Here is a 21,464-nt window from a genome sequence, read left to right as displayed (position 1 = left end):
CAGTCGAAACTTGGTACTTTCTTCGTCCACGATAAAATGTTCCACTTTGAGTCAGCAATGAGTTTATTAGAAGAAATTTTTACATGAATTTGTTATAGAAAAAACGAGTTTCTAGCTTGTTTTGAGAGCACAAGTTGTAGTAGTAATAAACAGCATTTACTGCACTAGAATTAAGACTACAAGAAGCTAAATTCGACGCTTAATTAGAATCCAAACTAATCTTGTAAAGAAAGATCCATTAAAAAGAAAGCAAAAACCAGATCTTTCCTCTCTCTAAGACACAGAATGCCTCCCTTTCCTCGTCGGCGTTGACTTCGCCTCGTCGTGGATGCCCGAGCCGAGACTCTCCGATGAATCGGACCCGCTGTTCTCCGCCTGCGCCGCCTTGTTCGACCAAATCTTGGAGAAGATCCTCTTCGACATGATCAGACCCTTCATCTTGCTGATGGCGGCCCTGTCCGAGTTCCCGTTCATCTTGCTCTCCCCGTTGCTCCTCTCGTGCATCGCTCCGTTGCCCACCCTCAGGGAGGCCAGCTCGCCTCTCAGCGCTCTGAGCTCCTCCGACGAGGCAACAGCGTCCCAATCCTCGTCGGTGTTGGTTGTCTGCGACCGGGAGCTGCCGTAGGAGCTGGAGTTGAGCTCCTTGATGGCCTTGGGTAGGTCCGGGGTGCTGCTTCCGGAGGAAGCAGAAGCCCGGACTTGCTCGAAAAAGAGTACCTGCACCACCACGCGTAGAGGGAGCCTCTCGTTCTGCACGGCATGCATGCACGCCTCCGCGGAGAGCTTCTTGCAGTCCATCAACCGGCATAGCTTCTTTCGCTCGCTCTTACTGATCCCGGGGTGCACCTGCGCCATCGTTCCACACAAGATTTTCAACAACTCGCTCTAATGTATCGCAACAAAGCAAAGGTTTTCTTTTTTAATGTTTACCTTGAGATATGTATCAACGGCGCGATATAGAGCATCGTGGGAAGGCCTGGGATAGCCCGAGACGAGCTCTGCAATCCCGGTGAAGGTAGCTAGTGGTAGATTAGGATCCTTTGCAATCTCAACAAGGTAGCCGTCTACAAGCTTTGCCACCATCAGTTTCGAAGCTTCGGAGAGAATCCCGGGCCTAACGGGGCTCGACATATCTTGAATCTCACCACCAACTTCCATCTCGGCCATGGAGTTCTTGTCTCGTGTCACGAATTCCTCGAGTATTTTTGTGACCACATGGACATCGTACATTGTCTCTTCCCCGTCAGAAGCTCGGATCAACAGATCAGTGACGGAAGCCTCCTCCAACTGACGCCCTATCCTTTTCGCCAGCTCCATTTTGACCGTCTCTCCTGAGTCAGCGGAGATGGACGCTTTCAACAGCTTGAGCAAAAAACTGCACGAGACGCTGCCCTTCTCCGCGGGCAACAACCACACGATGGTGTCCAAGATGTTGCGATACTTGGCCAGATCATTCTGTTGGATAACGTTCTTGCCAGAGCCGGGTAGTTTACGGTAAGCATATGCTTTTAAAGCCTCTCCGATCACCTCACTAGATACAACTTGTTTGTTCTTAATAGTCATGATGATCTTCTTGAACAAATCTATGTCGAGCTCGCACAAGTCCTCGACCCACCAGTCATTCGGGACCATTCGGTTTCTGAGGGCTTCCCAGCCGGGGTCGTTCCCATTTTCCTCAGCAATCTTCTTCCGGTTGTATGTGTAGGACCAATCTACCTTAGATACATGAACGGACGCCTTGGAAGCGATAGCATCGATGCACTGGCTGATTATCTTTGCTTCCTCGCTCAACGGGGACGTGGATTTCACAGTCTGAACAACTATGATGGAGTCCTTCCAGCTCCTGAAAATCACCGAGTTGAGGAAAACATCGACCTTGTAGATGAGGTTGCCTTTCTCTACTGTCTCATGCATCTCGAGATACTCAGCAGCACAACGGCTTGTAACAACGTTATAAGCATTTAGGGTTACAGTCATCCCGTAACAAAACTTGGCACAAACTTCAAAGGCGCTGGCACCACCTGGAATATCATCAATATTGACCTCATCGCCATTTCCATCATTACCCGAAGAAACTAACTTCTGTAACCGTGAACATTTAGAGAGAAGAGGAAACTGCACATTTCATTTTAGCCAAAAATCAGTATTGATGTCATAGTTATCTGTAATAGTAGTATGTAAAATAGATGATCGGCCTATAAATACAAGCATTAACGAATAAATTACAGACATAATTTCCATTCGCATATTTGTAAGATCACCATACCTTGTGAAGGTAGAACTTAACATCGCCAATGTAAACGATAATGTCGGTAGCCAACTCACTAGCCACATATCTGCAAGATAAGAGTGTTTTAACATTAGGATATTCTTAAGTCGATCACCACCTTCACGAATACACTCACAAAAGGAAAGTGACTGTAGCACGATGGTTCAAGAAGCTTTGAAGTACTATTAAAATAGTCATAGTCATTATTCGGTTTCATATGCATCAAATAATTCAGTTGTGTATGCATTTTCCGGGGATGGGTCGAGAGCTTCAGTTGAAAAGCTATATATATTTGTCCTAAAAAATTGTCGAAAGCCATGAAATAAGTCCTGCTAATAAATCATCCAACTCAACAGGGACGAAGCTAGAGCTTAAAAACTTGGGATACAGCCCATAAACAATCTTTTTCGAGTTGGCAAATGCACAGAAACATCAAAAGGAAAGAGTAAAGCTTCTTGGAGCAAGAACGGCGACTTAGACAAATATATTGCTGTGTACACATAAAAGGAGAGAAAGAGGGGGTGGAAATTGACCAACAACCATTATGATTTTACTAATCCGGTGATAGCGACTGAATTAGCCCAATGTTTCATACTTTCACCTTCCATCAAAAAGCTAAAAGATAGAAAGTGGAGACAGCAAAAAGATAACAGGAAAAGACATATAATACAAAGCCAAACAAAAGAAAAGAAAGAAAAGATTCACATAAGTTCAGCAAGCATACAAAATCATTCAAAGGAAGATACAAAAATCGAACTTAAGAGGAAGACGGGCAGAGATCTAACCTGACACTGTTCCCATCGGTCTGAAACGTATCAGGCTTGGATCCAAGCTTCATAAACTTCATCTTGCCAGACTTGAAGATCTATTCTCACCCAAATACTTGAAGAAAAAGGGGGAAAGAACACCACAATGCTTCCACACTACTCAACTGAATACAGCAAAATGCACTAGGCCGGATTGACTTTCGAGCATTTCCAACGATCCGACAGGGCTTGAATCGAGGAGAGAATCCCTGGAAATGGATAAATGCAGGAGTGGGGACCAATTTTCTCAATATAGCCAATTTCTTGAAGTTGTAGAGGGGAAAAAGTGATGGGATCTAAAAGAGGCGAAAAGATAAATGCTTCGTGCAACCGAATCTTGACAACCAACCGGGCAAGAAGCAACTTTTTATTCACTTTCTAGAGAGAGGATATGGAATGGGGGTTTAATACAGATTCAGAGTTTTTAAAGAAATGGATCACTTGAATGGGAAGAGAGCTACAGAGGAGGCTGTTTCCTTGGTCGGCGGCAGAGCCCACGGAGTCCGGAAGCACCTAGTGAGCAAAGGAGACATCACCAACAGGCTTACACACTAAATTATTCCCCAAAACCAGAGATAGCTGCCACTAACACCCAATCTAACTCCACCCAGCCACCCTCCTACTATTTCTTTATCTTTCACTTTCTCTCTCTCTCCCTATTTCTTTAATCAGCATAAAGATATACAGGCAAAAATATGCATAAACAAACAACAAGGGATCCTAGTGCTCATAAAAGGCTTCAAGTTCCAAATCTCATAAAGAAATCAGAAAAAAACATAAAACATGTGCACTATAATTACTGTGACAGTTCAAAACCTGCAACGGAAAACAGCATCTCGGTATCAGATGAATCAACCACCAAAACGGTAGACAATGAGCATCTCTCCGTATAGATTTTCACTGAGGCTGTAATTATAAAAATGGAAGGATCGCTTAGTACATAGGTTTTCTTCAACAATACTACTCTATTAATGAAAAATCATAATCTCAGGAACAGAAGAAATAATCAGAAGGCCATCAACCATGTGGTGTGAAAATCATGCAAGAATCCAAAATATAGTACTCCTACTAAATTAAATAAATTTCAAGAATGAAGTCAACAGACAGAACCCAAAAGGCACTCTCCATGTAAACCCCCAACAAAACCCAATGGTAGAAACACAAGAAACCCACCTCAAATAATGAATCAAATCAAAATGTGAATAAAGATGCGGTGGTTAGCAAATGTGAGGAGAAATAAATGAGGCCGCGTGCTGGAAACTGAGTTCTAGGCCGAAAAGATGAATCTTTTTAGCACAGACACCAACAAAGAAAATGGGGATTTTGCTGGCTATGTGCTCACCAGTTTTGCTGGAATAAGCCTTTCTTCCCCAGAATTACCCTTTTTCATTTATGAGCAAGGACAAAGTGAAAAGGTAAAGGTTAAAACCTCAACAGTAGCCCACTCATTTAAGAAACTCCACTTGAATGATCAAATTTAAATCAAATGAGTTAATCTACTTTTTTTTAAATAAAATACAAATGAAATAAGTCAAAATAAATGGCCATTCATACTACTCTCTCTATATGTACATCTATGGAGTGATAGTTCACTTAAACGGTAAAGTTTACAAAAATTTGATAATTCGTTTATGTTAGAGAGATTGGTAAAAGATATAGAACGGAAGACTACTAGTGTTGTGAACGGAAGAGTATTCCTACTCATAAAAACGGCCACAAATGCAACTAGAGAGACATTTGAGAAAGAAGATTTGATTCTTGCAGTAATTTGTATAGTCCTTTATCTGAATTAGTTAGATTATTCTTTTACATTTATATTGATTTGAAATCCTTATACTATTCTTGATTTCTTGTGAACAATTTCTCTTTTCTTCATCGTGCATAATAAGTGCGTTTCATCTAATTTTAATGTAACTTAATAATAATGGTAGAAGCCCAGCTTGATCTTCACGTTGTACACCCTAACGACAAATTTAAAATACTTTGGATTGGATGTTGGATTTGATCATTAGAAAATCACAACGGTCAAAAAAATATCTTTTATCATGATCATATTCACTTTTCCAATGTATTATTCTTTCTTGTATGAATGAACACATGTATATTAATTATTACTCCTACCATATATTTATGAAGTCAAACAAATGTCTGACTCATCCACCTATTATATTTATAGATTATAGTATGATTAAATATCTTAGATTCTAATCTAATTAATAATTTTCATCAATTAATGTAATTGGTTATTGCACTAGTTTGCTAAATTTGGAGCTGTTGTGACTTATGACCATTTTAGTAAAAATTTATGGATGTTTTTTTTTTAATGATATACCATACATTTATATTTTATCATCAGAAAATTTTATTAGGATATACCTCCCACTAAACCTGAGAATTTTACCAATGGTAGTAGGGAACTAGGGATATTCCTACAAATCCTAGACGTCAATAAAAAAAAAAGCGAGCATAAATAAAAGATCAAAATACTGCAGGCAACTTATTAGTCCCAAATCCAAGAAATTTTGGTTGTACAATAAATTATTAAAATGAAAGGAATAGATCTGATGAATGTCAAGGCTTCAAATATTAAAATTTCAAACGGCATCTGCAGATACATTTAATGTAGTTTGACTACATTATTCCTAATTCCCAATTTTATAAGTTAGCTACCCATACCACACCGCTAATGCATGTGACAATTAACTATAGTGATTTATGTGATTATGAGAACACTTCATATCCAATATATTCCATTTATAAAGTAGTTGTATTTGCAGTAAAAATAATTATATAAAAAAATCTTTAGAATTTGAACTTATAAGTTATGCGTTCATCTAGTAAGGGAGTCGTATGGTATAAGTATTATATCTTCGATAGAATGTGATAGCTCATGCATAGAAATAGAATTTATAAACAATTGTATTACTGGACTCTATACTCAACAAATATTGTACATTGGTTATAGCTCAATTACAATTACTTTTTAATTCAGTGTAATGTACTCCCTCCGTCCCGGATAATTCGTCTCAGTTTTCCATTTCGGTCCGTCCCACATAATTTGTCCTATTTCACTTTTACTCTTTTTGGTAGTGAGCCTCATATTCCACTAACTCATTCTTACTCACATTTTATTATAAAACTAATATATACATTCCACTAACTTTTTCAACCAATTTTTCATTACAATTCTTAAAACCAGTTTCCGGTCAAAGTGACCTGAATTATCCGGGATGGAGGGAGTAATTAATTAATAAGTTCATGTTAGAGTTTTCATGTTCCATGCATAAAAAATATTTGAACGTTTGTTTATTACTAGTACTAATGATTTGGTGCAATTACTTTACAAGATTAGTGTAAGCACCATTAGGAATAAAAAAGACATATAGTACTCTTAAATTGATGTAGCTTTTAATCTTATTAATCTGATAGCTAGCATAAACTCGAAAGTTTAGACTTAAATTTGTAAATTCTTAACTCAATTAATGCGTTGTCCAAATAAATAGTATGATCCAATATTCCATGGATGGAGACATTCATATGATTATCCACCATCAAACAATAAAGAAATAAAATAAATAAGTAGAATAATTCTGCATTCCTGCTTTAGGTTTACAGACAAAATTGAATTCGAAGTAGAGGTGACATTTAATAAAAAGGCTGTTATGCGTATGAACAGTCTAAAACAAATAGCTACAGTAGCAATAAACACGTAGCCTTTTCCTAACGTAATAGAAAAACACACATTCATTAATGTTTTTTTCAGGAAAATTCAAATGATTAATAAAAAAAGTATAAGTTTGATTTCAGATTATAGAACTTTTACTTTAAAAATATAATGTATTAAACATTTATAAGTTAAATTAAAATTTTATTTTGATTTGAAAAGAAAGTACGCTAGTAAAAGTTTTATTGGGCTTAACATAAATGCTACTGCACTAAAAGACTACTGATCAAGTATGCATAAACATAATCTATACATGATTAGGTCGAAAAAGCAACACTATAATAATTGATTTTAAAGGCAAATCATATTCATAATCTCTACTAAGCCTATAGAAGAGTATTTGCAATTTTGCATACATAAATTAATATTAAGATTGGGGGAAAAGGGTCAATCCTAATGTTTAATTCAGATACATACCTAATTGTTTTTTAGGTAGGATCACAATTTTGTCGATTACTCATGCCCTTTATCTCTGTCTTTCTTCTACGTGTCAATACACATCACAGTTAAGTAATTAACAATAATATTTTTCAATCAACCAATTAATCACAATTAACATTAATATATCCCAATCAAGTGGAAAGGTGCATTTAGTTCCCAATCTAAGTAAAGATAACACCTGAAATTCACAAGATATACAAATAAAAAAAAACACTCAAGAAAACAGAAGTCTAACCCCAAGCAAGAGAGGTCGATTACAAGGCACGAGCCATTACAGTGTACATCTTATTATGGCTGCACGGCGCCACCACCGCGGTCATCGCCATCGAATAACTCCCATGTTTTGTAAGTTTCTCTTTTCTTTAGGCCCATTTCATCAGTAAAAGCAGATAAAAATGGAACTTCATAGGAATTCCATCCTTGTGTCCTTTCACTGAGTCAGCAGCTTCGAATCACACGCGACTATCTTGACAGACCCGACAGTTTCCTGGCCTTCCTCGCTCTTGATCTGAGCATTTTGTACGATGAAGGTCCAGACGTTGTCACAGAATCTGTAGGTGTGAAGATGCCCCTGTAAAACATGACGAACGTCACAAACGGAAAACTGGACTGCATATATGCATACTTTAGCAGTTCCATGAGAAAGAACATGGACACCAAGTTGTTGGACAAAAATCCATATAACGTATATATAAAACCGGAATCATCCCTTATACGTTAAAGCTATAAAGCTCGTCAGCAAGGACTGCTCAAGTTTAGTAACCTAATTCATTGCAATCTATGGTGCCAAGTTGTGTGTACTGCTGACCGCAACAATGATAACAATGTACGAAGAAAATATGTTAGAAATTCTGTACTCAGGCTGTCAACACTAAAAAATCATCAATCAAAACAGAGAGTATGTACTATGTAGACAACTGACCAATTAAGAAAAAATTGCAATTTCAGTACAATACTTAATTTAGGACTACCGGAAGGAAAAGTAGTTCGAAGACAAGAAAACTATAACATGGATAGGTTTCAGGCAGATGGTTTCAAATTATACTGAACACAGCAAAAAACAGAAATTATACAAGAACTAAAAACATCACTGAAGACAAATTTGACAAGAAAAGTTCAGTGGTCATTGGATAAATTGAAAAACAGCTACTGGCCAAATAATTTCAAAAAGCAAAATCACTTCTCAGAAGGTTCAGCCTAAGATACATGTTTCTTTAAAACCTACCCAACTCAAGTCACTCAAGTCTTTTCAGAACAACAATAATTTCCTAAAATAACAAAAACTGATGCAAAAGTTTATAGGCAGGGATAATGTTAGATTCTTGAGATATCCATAACAGAATACAAAGCAGAACAAAAGAAAATATGAGACTAGAAAATGAGAAAATATGGACTCCAAAAAAGGGGCAAAAAGACAGAAAAAGTAGAGTGAACTACATAAATAGTCCCTGATCTCTCGGGAATGAATTAATTTAGTCCATGGATTTTAAAAATAGCATGGGATATCCCAGAAATTAGGGTGTAATCACATTTTTGGTATTTTTCACTTTTTTTTACATATTTTGGGACAGAAATACCCTACAAGGTATGAAGGGCATTATGTACATTTATAATTCTGTCAGGTTTCAATAATTGAGCACCCCCCTTCCACGTACTTCTTCTTTACGTTTTTCATTCTATGAACTGTAAAAATACATGCCAATTGGAAAAATACGATTGCTTATTATAGAACAAATAAGGCCAGCAACTAAATATACATGGCAATTGGAAAAATACAATTACTCATTATAGAACAAACAGTCAAACACTCTCGAGATATTTGTAATTTTGCTTTAAAAACAATAACATAACCAAATCAGTCCCGGGGATTTGCAACACCTGTAATCATGGATTAATAATAAATGTATTTTGTCCTAATTAAATTTGCTTGTGTATTTCTTCAATCAAATGTGATACAGTCAAAATAGAAAAGAGATCAATCACAAATAATACAGAATTGCAGCCGCATAATTTTAGGCTTAGGTTTTGAAGAAGGAGAGAGAAATTCATAGAATAAAAAACATAAAGAAGAAGTGACGTGGAAGGGGGTGGCACTCAATCATTAAAAACTGACATAAATGCACTTATATGCCCTTCATGCCTTGGAGGGTATTTCAGTAGCAAAATATGTAAAAAGAAAAAGAAAAAGAAAAAGTACCAAGAATATGATTACACCCTAATTTCATGAATGTCCCATGCTATTTTTAAAGTCCAGGGACTAAATTTGTTCATTCCCGAAAGATCAGGGACTATTTATGTAGTTCACTTAAAAAAGTAAGCCCAAGCAAAGGTGCAACTGCACCCTAGGAGGTAAAATTATTTACTTGTTCTCTCAGGACTAATTCTGCAAGAATAGTTCAACAAAGACGCACAAACTCAATGAACTAAATCGACAAGGAAGCAACTGTGTACATAGGTTGTACTGGTAATGCCAAATAGGTGGAACCAAGTAATTCAACTTTTATCTCCATCAAAACCTAGTCATTGACCTATTTTAATGTGTTATTATAAATGTTAGCTTGTTATGCTTACAATTGTAATGACGGTAATTTATTTAACTCATATAGAATAAAGATTGTTAAACACCACTCTTACTTCTGATTTCCTATCCACCATTCTCACTTTTGATCCCTCATCATGCTAAAAAGAGAAGACCAGCATTTTAAATCAAGTTTGATCAACTATTCAACAAAAGTTTGAGTGTTCAATATAAGATTATATGATATGGTTTATAAAACCTGCACTCCTGACCCAGAAGACTAGAGGAGCAACATAACTGAACAGCTTCCTCCTCCTACTAGATCTAGGGGAGAGTACACAGAATCAGCTCATTCTTGAATCTTGATAGATTAGCAAAACTCAGAATCATTGTTCAAATTTCATGTTCTAACCAAATTCTCGACACAAAATGTTTATGATCTTATAAACAACTATACTCTTATGAAACCCTTCAAGCATGAGCATCCCTATTGAAAATAAAGATGCACAAGGGAAAGCTATGCGAGAATTAAACCAACAAGTTTAGCTTAAAAAATAGAGGAAAACACAGACACGCAAACATCACAAAATCAACTCCTCCCATCAATAACCTAACTTCAATTATAATGTCAGAATAACAAAGGCATGGATATTGGAAAGAGTTAAGGAAACTCTTGTCTTTTCTACCTTAATTGAAACCTTGTTCTTCACCTCATTTTCCAGAGCGTCTGTCATTGACTGCAATCGTGGGGGCAAAAATACAAAAAGAAAGATTTAGTCAGTGACATGCACAAGGATAGCATTATGTCGATGTTTGCAAAGTCACAAACACATATTTATATCCCTTTACTGCTCGACCATCTGATAATAAATGTCACCATTAGACGATCATGGAGGGAAGGAGGAAAATTTTACCAAACATATTAACCATTTACCTTGAAGCCTATTCCTGAATATTTCAAGTTCATAAATCAGTACCATTTGTACTCTTTTCCAGTCTTAGATTCGATTGGTAGGAGAGTGTTCCATTTGTGCGACAACTTCCATGAGGCCCAAGTTTGAACAGATCTTTTCCACTCTAACACATTAATGTAAAATCTCCTTTTATAATTCCCATCTTCACTCTCTCAACACATTACTCTAATCCAAATCGGGATCCAATTATTACTCCGTCATTTATTAACTTCAGCCTTTCATTGATATTTTCCAACTTCGCGTCACAAATTTACAATACAATCATCGGTTTCTCCAAATCAATTCAAGGAATCTCTAAACACAAGCATAACGCATTGTAGGTGAATCATAATTAGCAGAAATTGAACCACTAATCACAGCGAAAATAGGAACCTTGTCGAATTGGATAAGAACTTGAATGGCGAGTTCCGGGCTCAGCACTCCACTAGAAACCATCTGATCCAGAGTTTCCGTCAAGCACATCCCGATCGTGGATCTCCTGTACAGCTCGAAAGTCGCCATTTTCCCCTAATGATACCACTGTCCCTACACAAGATGTAAAATTAAAGTTAACGAAACTCGCAAATTCACACACGCAAACCCTCCGAATTGAATTAAAGGAAAAATCAAGCATACAGAAAGTTGATTTTTGGGATGATTTTGATCGATGATTGTTTGGATAATCTAGAAGAGTTGTGTGAGGGCGTCGATGCAGAGTGATGGAAAGTAGAGAGAGAAAGAGAGGGAGGAGAATTGGGGCTTTTTATACCCTATATTTTGTAGTTGAAGGATTATATAGACGCGTGCTTTAAACAGTGAGAAAGACGATAATGCCCTTAGTCATGAACATTAGTCATTCAAATCGTATATCTACTATCAAAAACATTAGTCATGAACATTCTAATTCAATAAATTTGTGAATAATGAGTAATACTCCTTTTGTCTCGTAAAAATATGCACTTTTAATTGGATATAAGTTTTAATGCATAATTAATAAAATAATAGATAAATATAAAGAAAAAATAATTAGGGCTTGATTGATTGGTAGTAATAAGTCCGATAGAGATAGTTATATGGGCTTTTCTAGCTGATTGATTGGAATGTTAGTCTACCCACTTGACCCGGGTTTGTTTTCTTGACCCGGTAAAATTTAGTTTATTATCTACAATTCACAGAATAGACAATATCACCAACACCCCTCCGATAGTGTGAAACCCAAATTTCCACATAGAATTTAGGGCACTTTGCAGACCATTTTGTCCTTCAATTCCTCTTCTTCTTCGTTGTGTCCTCACCCCAAATTGAAGTGAGAGCTCCAACACTTGAGTTTCTCCAGTTGTGGCCATAAGCGGACGATCGATTTAGAGGTGAAGAGAGTTTGCGTAGAAATGACGGGCGAACAAACTCAGACTAAGGTTTATCTATTTCCCCTCAATTGGCTTCCCTTTGTTACCCTTTCTGATTGAATTCACAAATCGATCTTGCTGATATGTTTCTGATATGTCGTCGAAGGGTTAGGGTTCCTTTTGTTACCATTTTTTGTCGAATTTAGAAACCGATTTTGCATTTCTGGTTCTGATATTGTGTCGAAGGGTTTGGGTTCCCCTCTGTTACCATTTTTGTTCGAATTCACAAATCGATTTTGCATTTACAGTTCTGTTATTGCATTGAAGGGAGAGGGTTCCCTCCGTTACCATTTTCTATCGAATTTCACAAATGGATTTCGCAATTAGAGGTTCTGATATTGCATCGAAAGTTAGATATAATTTTTTTTGTTGACCTCTTGTTCCACGAATTTCCACTATTATTTCATTCAATTCTGAATTGTACTTTTCAATAGAAAGATTTTTGTAATTTGAATAAATTGATATCCTAATATTCCTGTAGTTTGGATTGAGCATCTTAAAACCTATGTTGATACCAGTATCTTGCTATGGTTTCCAGTTGGTGGACGAAACAATTTTATGATTTTTGTGGCAATCATTTTTAGCTATTGAAATCAATAATTCTCTATTTTTGCATTGTTCTTCAGGTTGCACGTCGGCGAAAAGAGCTATCATACTTCATGCTAGTGCTAGAGGAGATAATTACGAGCCATCGGTTGAATATGTTGGTTATTTGGATGTTAATCTCCATTATCATATCCAAGAAGAACAAAAAAACTAGAAGGTTTTGGACGAATAGGTTTTCATTGCTCGAGCGCATTTCGCCGAATCTACACCATATCAACAGATTGGTTGGTGTAACTGATCGGGCCTGCATAGATAATCTACGCATGGATAGGAACACATTCGGCCGACTATGTCGTTTATTGAAGGATGTCAGTGGTCTTGTGGACAAGAAGTGGGTCACCGTTGAAGAAATGGTAGCAATGTTCTTGGGTATACTAGCTCACCACAATAAAACTCGTGTGGTTGGTTTCCATTTCATTCGCTCATCGCAAACCGTTTCTCGTTACCTGCACGTTGTCTTATATGGAGTGCTAAAGCTTCATGAGATTTTGCTAGTGAAACCTGAACCTGTTGATGAAAATTGCACCGACGCAAGGTGGAAGTGGTTTAAGGTTTGGTTATTTGTGTCAATTAATAGTTGGTTGAATCTTATATGCTTATCTCCAACTGAACTAATCCATCTCAATTTTTGTTACTCCTTCAATAGGGTTGTCTAGGAGCATTGGACGGGACATACATCAACGTTCGTGTTCCTGCCACAGATCTTCCCAGATATCGCAATAGGAAAGGACAAATATCCACCAACACATTGGCTGTATGCGACCGCCGTCTAAGATTTGTCTATGTGTTACCTGGGTGGGAGGGATCTGCCGGGGACTCGAGGATATTGCGAGACGCACTCAGTAGACCACTTGGCTTCAAAGTACCAAGAGGTATTATATAATTTATGGTAATTTTTGGGTCAGTAGTTCCACTCTTGTTTTGTATGTTCCTACAGCTTAGTATTGTCTTACGCAGGACAATACTATTTGTGCGACAACGGGTATGCGAATAGTGAAGGCTTTATCACTCCATACAAAGGAGTTAGATACCATTTGAAAGAATGGGGACCCTCTTGTGAAGCCCCTCAGACACCGGCAGAATTGTTCAACATGCGTCATACCAAGGCTCGGAACATCATAGAGCGAGCCTTTGCTGTGATGAAAATGCGCTGGGGGATTCTTCGCAGTGCAAGCTTTTATCCTATTGATGTGCAAACAGATCTTATCAATGCTTGTTTTTTGATCCACAATTTCATTCGCAGTCAAATGGAGATTGATCCTCTCGAAGTGCAAATGGATAGCCAAGGGGATGATGGCAGTCGATTTGATCCTGATGATGATCGAGTGGATTTCATACAGAGCATCGAACCTACCACCGCATGGGCTAAGAAGAGAGACGATTTAGCAGCTGAAATGTGGCTTGATTTCAGTTCATAATTTGTTGATGAAACTGTACTACTTCAGAACTCGTTTTCATTTTTTATTTTAGGATTTTCGATATTATTCCTGATGGTACTTTGAAATAGACATAATTTTATATGAACTAGTTAATTTTATGGAAGCTACTGATCCATTATAAATTGCTATCAATTCTAATTTTTTTGGTCATTTACCATTTTCATTAGTTTCGATCTGTTTTGCCTTAACGGCTACTGATTAGCAATTACATCACTCTCAGGTCTAAATTGTGTCGAAGATGACCATCAAACAAGTTTAAAACAAGGCCTCCATATATTGAAAATGAGTCTTATGCTAGTAAGACTCGGCCTAATAGAACATTGTGCAAAGGTTCCAAGCGCCAATAGATTAGGATACAAAGTAAGTAGATATATATAATGACGATACATGAGTTCATTCTAGCGATCGAAATGGACATAGAAGTGGATTTCTTTGACATCTACAAGCTGAAAAGTGCATTGAACTCCTGGAACTAGCCGATTGTCATTTTTGAAACGTCCCCAACCTTTCTTCACCCAAATCTTTCGCTCAGTGTGCGCAAGCTCAAGCAACCATGTTCCTCCAGTTTCAGCAGTGAAGTATATGGGTTCGTTCAGTGCTGATGCTCGTATATGTTTCCTCCAGAAATCGACAGAGATCTCCTGCATGGATGAAGACAAACTGTATCAACTTGTGTTCTACAAATGATAACAAACATAGAACATTAAATACTTTGGCATCAAACATACCAAGCTCTTCTTGATGCTTGACTTAGTGGGGACAACAACAAAAGTTGGATGGTCGTACTCGGCTAAGGCCAACGCGCTCATGGACTTTGAGCACCCTGTGCTTATTTCAGGTTCAGTATCTGATGGCTCGTCGTCTTCAGATGTGTCAATATCTGGCGAGTGTGGCGCATCGTATTCATCCTCGCTATCTGGTACTAAAACACGATTAATGCAAAGACTTAGCTAATACAATTTAGTTGCAAGATCAACAATTAAGAAGCAGTTTGAATATTCTATCACACCTTCAATGTCACGCCTTGGAGGACATCCACTTCTTGCCAAATAGCGTTTGACATCAAATATTCCATCACTTACAAGAGTGAATGCTAATGTGTCACCGTCTCTTAAGTTATTATCACGGACGAAATCGGACCACCCCGTTCGAAAATGACATCCACTAGCAATGTTCAAAAGAACGACTTCCCAAGAGCGTTTGTTAGGTAGCACCAAACGACAACGGAAGGGGAGAGAGTTTCCATTCTCAGCGACAAATTCGGGAGGTATACGCTATATGATAAAATGCAAAATTTCACTAATAAAAGGCAAAATTTCACTAATAAAATGCAAAATTTCACTGAACTTTATTAGAAGATCTATAAAATTGCAATTCATAAATAAATGAGGGAAAGATTATTTCTGTTGCTGAAATGAAGTATATTTTGTTGTCGGCACTCAGATTATCTCGATTGAATTGTGGATTAAAAGTAGAAGGTAAACAATTCAAATGCAAATAAATACTCACAATGTTGTCGATGTTTTTTTCCTTGTTGAAACGCTTGAGGAAGGACGGTTTTTCAGGGTATGCATCATCGACGATCCTGCGTACAATCAAGTGATGATCAATGTTATGAGGGATCAAATCTTTCATTAGAAAAAGGCTGAGTTTAAGGAACACCAACCCATTCGGATCCAGCTGAAGAGGCTGTGCCATTACTTCCGAGTAGTTGAGATGATGAAATGTGGGCATTGACATTGGGTCTTCTCCTATTTAACTCTGCATTCCACTACAATATCACTATTAATGAATTTCTTTGAATTTCAATATCTCATCGAAAATAGTAATTAGAAATGAATGCACTTAGGACTAGGTCGGCTGAGTGGATATATGCATACTGAAATAGGTGGTTGCTTACCACTCCAACCCAAATTAAATGAGAGAGAATGGCTCTAGAAAGCTTTTGCAGATGTGTGAGTGATTGAATCTTGTCACCATGCTTTAATTTAATTAGTGGTAGATGCATTAAAGATGAGCAATCAGTTAGGTGAAGAAAATTGTGTATAAATCATCAATTAAGTTATTCCCTTATTCACTGCTAAACCACCTAATTCTCCAATACAAACTTCAGTTTCAAATGCCTACACACATTCCACCTCAGTAATTTTTCTTTTACAAACGGCCGTGGACGTTTGAGCTTGATGCACAGCTGTTGTTGGCATTAACTCGTGTGAAAGAAACATATCCATGGGAGGATGAGTTCATTCCGCAAGTGGCAATCAATGAAGCTTCAAAAATACTCGCAAGGGAGAATGCTGTTCATTTCAGGGCTGACGAGCTCTCAACACGGCTGCAAGTGCTCAAGAAACGTCATGACACTTTCAACGAGGTTGTTGCAACCAATGGCGCGACATGGGACGTCAAACATGAAATCGTGGTAGCCAGAGAGGAAGTGTGGAGTGACATTTTGAAGGTATCGATTTATATTACATATTTACATTATTTTTGTTTGCATGCAAATCAAGTTTGTAACGTTTTGATGTTTGTTTTCAACCATAGAGAGACCCATTCGCAGGGGCCTACTACTATCACGACGAGCCTCACTACGAAATGCTTACAATTTGTTTCGGCCTTAAAGATGTCAAAGATGAAGATGATATAGAGGTCATCAATGTGTCAGACACATCTCAAGATTTTGTCCGGGCTGAAGATGGTACTGAGGTCATCGTCGTCTCGGACACAACTGAACGTATTCACCCTGAAGTAATGACAGAGCTTGTCATTATATCAGACTCGCCTCACGTTTTTCACAACGCGAATGGTGTTAATCTCGTGTTCTCACCGGATTTGGATGAAGTCAATTCACCTGTGGCACCCATGGGGAAAGGTGTGCGGCGCAAACTCTTCATGTCCGACGACGTGGATAATATAGATCGGAATTCATCCTCTGCTGGAACTGGAACTGTCCCCAATCCACCATGCTGCTTGGGTGCCTCGACGGCTGCTAGAAAATGGACATCTCCTGCAGGTAGTTCATGTGCTTCGTGCAGCCCATTCCCGTCTACTAAGCATTAGATATCAGATTGTGTTAATCCTGATCCCTTTTGGTTTTTGACTTATGTAAAACGAGTAAATGTTTTAGGATCAGGTTATGGATGACTACTAATGTGTGTCGCAGGAATTAGTATGTTATTTGCTCACAGTTGTCTAGCTACTACTTAGTTTAACAATGTTATCTGTGTTGTATTAATTATCATATGTGAAGGTTGTTTTTTGGACTTAGTACCAGTGAAATTTGTATTCTGAATTGATGATCAAAAGTAACTTATCTTATTTCAGTGTTTAGGCTCGTATTCTGCAAAATTTTAGTCAAATCGAGGGATTTTTTTACTCCCAAAAACCAATTTTTTTGCTCCCAAAAAGCAAACAAGGTATGCAAAATTGAAAACAAATTGAGGGATTTGTTTGCTTCCAAAAACCAATTTTTTTCCTCCCAAAAAGCAAACAAGGTAAGCAAAATTTTAGTCAAATTGAGGATTTTTTTTGCTCCCACAGATTAAGCAAATTCTTAAACATATTAAGATACCTTATGGAAAACAAACGTAACTTTCTCAAACATGCAAATTCTCAAACATAAAATGCAAACTTTCGGTAAACAAAAGCAACATTGATCACTGCCATTAGAATTACAAAAACTACAAAGTCATTTAGTTTCACAAAAGCAAAACAAGGTAGCATATTGTTGAATGTTTAGCCCATCATGGAGCCTTCATCAAAAAAACCTAATAACCATTCCACCATTTGCACTAGCAATGTTCAAAAAAAGATGGAAAACAGTCTAACCATTCGATCTGACTGCTATATCATGTTATCACTTTCCAGCATGAAAACCACAAATTCAGGGCGGTCATCCTCAGGCATACTTCTGAAGAGATCCAACAGCTCCGGCTCTTTGACAAGTTTTGCAGATGTGTAGAATTTTTGCTTCATTGTTAACCCGGAGATTTGTCCCAGCAGCTTGTAGACTTCTTCCCGCTTAGCACTTTGTTCGAACTCATATCCTATCCTTTTTGATAAGGTATCTAGCCGTGCAGTTGTATTGTCATTCATCTTGTTCATGATGTCAAGGACACACTCTAGCTGGTCTATAGATTTCCGTTTTTTACCTCCTTTGTTGACAGGTTTTTGAGCAGACCTCTCCCCATGAGTGTTGCTTGAATTCCCAGGCTCGGGGATGACATGTTCACCAACTACTTCATTAGCTGCTACTTCATCGGGAAATAGTTCATCCAAGCTTGGATGGTAATCGCCATCCACATATCCATTGGGCTGCTCCTGTGTTGCCTTCATCATAGCAGCGGACTCCGCTGCACCTCTTGACCGAGCACCAACAGCACGATCTTTGCCAAAGATCTCTTTCCAATCTTCCCAAAGATGCCAAGATTTGTTGCGCATGTATCTCGCGTTGTTGTCCTTCTAATTAATATTAGAGATCGAATACAAAGTCATTATGCATATTGAAATAAAGATGGATTACGACCACAGTTGAAACATATGAATTCTAGCATTGGATCAAAATTTTGTAAGCAACCTATTATAAACTTATTCATTATTCAATACACAGCTCGTACCTGCACAATCTGAGACCATTGTTCGTCGTCACACTCTATTTTGTAATCATCGTGTACATTGAAACCTACCCCGCTCCGTTCGAGCATGGAACAAATTGAGGAGTAGTTCTTCTTCCAAGTACTGACCTTTGAGTAAATATGGGGATGGGGCTTTATATCGGTTCTTGGAAATTCCTTTTTCATTGCTTCATGAAGACGTTTTAAATATCCACCTCTAAAACCATTATCGGCTTTATACCCAAGTGCAACCAATTCCTTCAATGCAACTATTAGCGTAGCATCCTCTCGATCTGACCAACAACGCCTAGACCTATCTCCTTTCATTGCTTTACTTTGACCACACTCACTGCTATCTGTACAACATACTCATATTTCAATGACAATTCTTCGTTCATAAAAGGCACCATGAGAAAGCAGTTAAATACCCAATTTGTAATGCTTACACTAACCTTGAAAACTTGTATTCCTTTCGAAAGCATTTGCACGTTGCTGCGAGTCTGCCATAGGTCCTCTCCAAAATTCTACATTTTATTTTAGCGAATGACATAAATTACCAAGTATGTATAAATATTCTGGATGAAGAAACAACAGACATGAAATCAATCAAGCTCGCCACACAATGTCATGAATAGAAACTTGGTGAGTAATTCCTTGATTGAGAGCCAACACAAATCAACTACCCCAAATTTGTAGAAAAAGAAAGGCACAGATGAAGCATAGCAAATTAACAAACATATAGTGTGCACAATACAGACCGCAGTCGACGATTTACGAAACAAAAATATGCTGTTCTAAAACCAGAAACCCTTCAACATAGACTAAGTTCCGGGAATTATCATAACGTTATAGAGAGTAAATAAGTGAATCGAAACCATGCCTGATTATATGCAGTGGAGCGTTGAGCGTCAATCTACGCCTCTTCCCCCATCCACAAGCCACCGAGAGTCTCTTATTTGAGGTATGTTTTTGATTTCTAGAAGGCAATGCTGAAATTGGAGGGAAGAAAATTTCGAAAATTTTCGACTCCCGCTAAGCTAAAAAACAAGGGTAATTTGGGGAATGCAAATTGGGAACAATGACTACTATATCACCTATCAAACACCAGTTTGTCAAACCTAAGTTAACAATGTAGATAATCAAACACTGACATGGGATTACTAACTCTGCCCCAAAAATATGGAAAAGCATATTACTAACTTATCTGAGATTTTCCTTTCTCGACAATCAATCGAACCCTTAAAGTATTGTTAGTTTAGAATGAGTGAGAAAAGAGTTTCCAAATTTTGAAAATATATATCCTTGCGGACTAAAAAGAAAAGAGTGCATGCTATTGTGGGACGGGAGGATAGTAAGTACTCCCTCCGTCCATGAAATGTTGTCTAGTTTTTCCATTTTGACCCGTCCGTGAAATGTTGTCCACTTTGCTTTTTTTCTATTTTTGGTAAATGGTCACCACTTTCCACTAACTATTTACACTCACATTCTATTATAAAACTAATATATAAATGTGAGACTCTCATTCCACTAACATTTTCAACTCACTTTTCTTTACATTTTTTAAAACCCGTGCCAAGTCAAACTTAGACAATATTTCATGGACGGAGGAGTACTAGAGTAGCAAATAACAAAAACAAACTACTATTAAGTAGAAAAATACCGCTCTCTTCATTCCACAATAGTATAGTCATTTCATTTTTTGCCATCGTTTTAGATTAATGATAATCAATAGTTAAAATGGAGAAAAAATAAAGTAAAAAAAAAGAATAATGTAGACAGAACGAAAATAAACTACTAAGTAAAAAAATACTACCCCATCCATTCCACAGTAGTATTAATATTATCAATTTATTTTCTACTATTATTTAAGAAAAATGATAAACAACTGTTAAAATAAATAAAGAATAAAATAAAAAAAGAATAATATAGATCGAAGTTTTATTATAATATATCTTACTTTATTCTTTACTGTCGTGAAATTGGTTGTTCAATTATAATAAGAAGAAATCGTGAACCATTGATTTTTTAACCATGGAACTAGAACCGATGACACCAGTTCAATACACAAGAATTAATGAATTTTATCCACTTATCTCATTCATCATAACCACGATCAAACATTGATCGATCCATAGAAAATAAACCAATTTTGAAATGGATAAAGTGCATTAATTAGTTACAACTAAATTACAAAACCCAACATGAATATTTAGTACGTAACTAGTACACCCTAAACATATATGGAAAATGAATTTTGGACTTTACGGCATTGCCATAATAAAGACATTATGTCTAAATATCACTACACAATATATATTTAGTCGTACGAGTTCTAGATGATATAAGCTTATACAATTTCAGGTGTGATTCAACATAATCCATCCCTACAAGGAAACCCTTAAAATGGCATGATTACATTTAAAAACTAGTAAAACCGCTAAAAAAATTAGAGTTATATGGACTTAAGTCTTAACTATGGATGATGTTCAGTTATATTATTCAAATTTTAGATGATTTAGTGTTAAGCAGTTAGAGATATGATCGTATGAGCGCCAAATGAGATGATGCTTCGAAATGACTAGAGATCTTTTAAGCGTATGGATTTTCTTTTCTTTTATGAGTAAATGAATATAAATTTAAAGGACATGTCATCAGAGGACTCAAATCTGAGACTTTTGGACTCATGCATTAT

The 21,464-nt window shown here is 37.1% G+C and overlaps 3 protein-coding genes across 7 annotated transcripts; all 3 read right to left on the bottom strand.

The window, feature by feature from the left end:
* Nucleotides 1-134: 134 nt before the first annotated feature.
* LOC125223005 (phototropic-responsive NPH3 family protein NPY2-like) lies at nucleotides 135-4,528 on the bottom strand. Of its 5 annotated transcripts, none has more exons than XM_048125948.2 (6): nucleotides 4,418-4,528; nucleotides 3,892-3,981; nucleotides 3,055-3,588; nucleotides 2,267-2,336; nucleotides 931-2,115; nucleotides 135-846 (listed from the first exon to the last, which is right to left on the bottom strand). In XM_048125948.2, the coding sequence occupies exons 3-6, from the start codon at nucleotides 3,114-3,116 to the stop codon at nucleotides 274-276; spliced, it is 1,890 nt and encodes a 629-aa protein (XP_047981905.1). In that variant the 5' UTR covers nucleotides 3,117-3,588; nucleotides 3,892-3,981; nucleotides 4,418-4,528; the 3' UTR covers nucleotides 135-273. The 5 variants fall into 5 exon arrangements, with proteins under 5 accessions (XP_047981905.1, XP_088919438.1, XP_047981904.1 ...); XM_089063312.1 differs by having other exon boundaries at nucleotides 3,055-3,284; XM_048125947.2 differs by lacking the exon at nucleotides 4,418-4,528 and adding an exon at nucleotides 4,249-4,411.
* A 2,797-nt stretch (nucleotides 4,529-7,325) lies between these two features.
* On the bottom strand, nucleotides 7,326-11,478 carry LOC125218449 (transcription initiation factor IIA subunit 2). Its single transcript, XM_048120119.2, has 4 exons — nucleotides 11,348-11,478; nucleotides 11,105-11,257; nucleotides 10,445-10,495; nucleotides 7,326-7,811 (listed from the first exon to the last, which is right to left on the bottom strand). Exons 2-4 carry the CDS (start codon nucleotides 11,231-11,233, stop codon nucleotides 7,671-7,673), a joined length of 321 nt encoding a protein of 106 aa, XP_047976076.1. The 5' UTR covers nucleotides 11,234-11,257; nucleotides 11,348-11,478; the 3' UTR covers nucleotides 7,326-7,670.
* A 6,524-nt stretch (nucleotides 11,479-18,002) lies between these two features.
* On the bottom strand, nucleotides 18,003-18,958 carry LOC148933882 (uncharacterized). Its single transcript, XM_089067001.1, has 2 exons — nucleotides 18,776-18,958; nucleotides 18,003-18,620 (listed from the first exon to the last, which is right to left on the bottom strand). The coding sequence occupies exons 1-2, from the start codon at nucleotides 18,956-18,958 to the stop codon at nucleotides 18,003-18,005; spliced, it is 801 nt and encodes a 266-aa protein (XP_088923127.1).
* Between the last annotated feature and the right edge of the window lie 2,506 nt (nucleotides 18,959-21,464).

The sequence above is a fragment of the Salvia hispanica genome, chromosome 1, assembly GCF_029641045.1.
Source record: "Salvia hispanica isolate PSC_SH4W2 chromosome 1, Shi_PSC_v1, whole genome shotgun sequence".
Classification (NCBI taxonomy): domain Eukaryota; kingdom Viridiplantae; phylum Streptophyta; class Magnoliopsida; order Lamiales; family Lamiaceae; genus Salvia; species Salvia hispanica.
This window is presented reverse-complemented; position numbering and strand designations above follow the sequence as displayed.

Coding starts and splice junctions, on each gene's coding strand:
- LOC125223005 (XM_048125948.2), bottom strand. CDS start 3,116: ATGAAGTTTATGAAGCTTGGATCCAAGCCTGATACGTTTCAGACCGAT. Junction 2,116..2,266: donor TTAAGTTCTACCTTCACAAG/GTATGGTGATCT, acceptor TGAAATGTGCAG/TTTCCTCTTCTCTCTAAATG. Junction 847..930: donor CCGTTGATACATATCTCAAG/GTAAACATTAAA, acceptor ACGATGGCGCAG/GTGCACCCCGGGATCAGTAA.
- LOC125218449 (XM_048120119.2), bottom strand. CDS start 11,233: ATGGCGACTTTCGAGCTGTACAGGAGATCCACGATCGGGATGTGCTTG. Junction 10,496..11,104: donor TTCTTATCCAATTCGACAAG/GTTCCTATTTTC, acceptor CCACGATTGCAG/TCAATGACAGACGCTCTGGA. Junction 7,812..10,444: donor AGAACAAGGTTTCAATTAAG/GTAGAAAAGACA, acceptor CATGTTTTACAG/GGGCATCTTCACACCTACAG.
- LOC148933882 (XM_089067001.1), bottom strand. CDS start 18,958: ATGAAAAAGGAATTTCCAAGAACCGATATAAAGCCCCATCCCCATATT. Junction 18,621..18,775: donor AATGGTCTCAGATTGTGCAG/GTACGAGCTGTG, acceptor AATATTAATTAG/AAGGACAACAACGCGAGATA.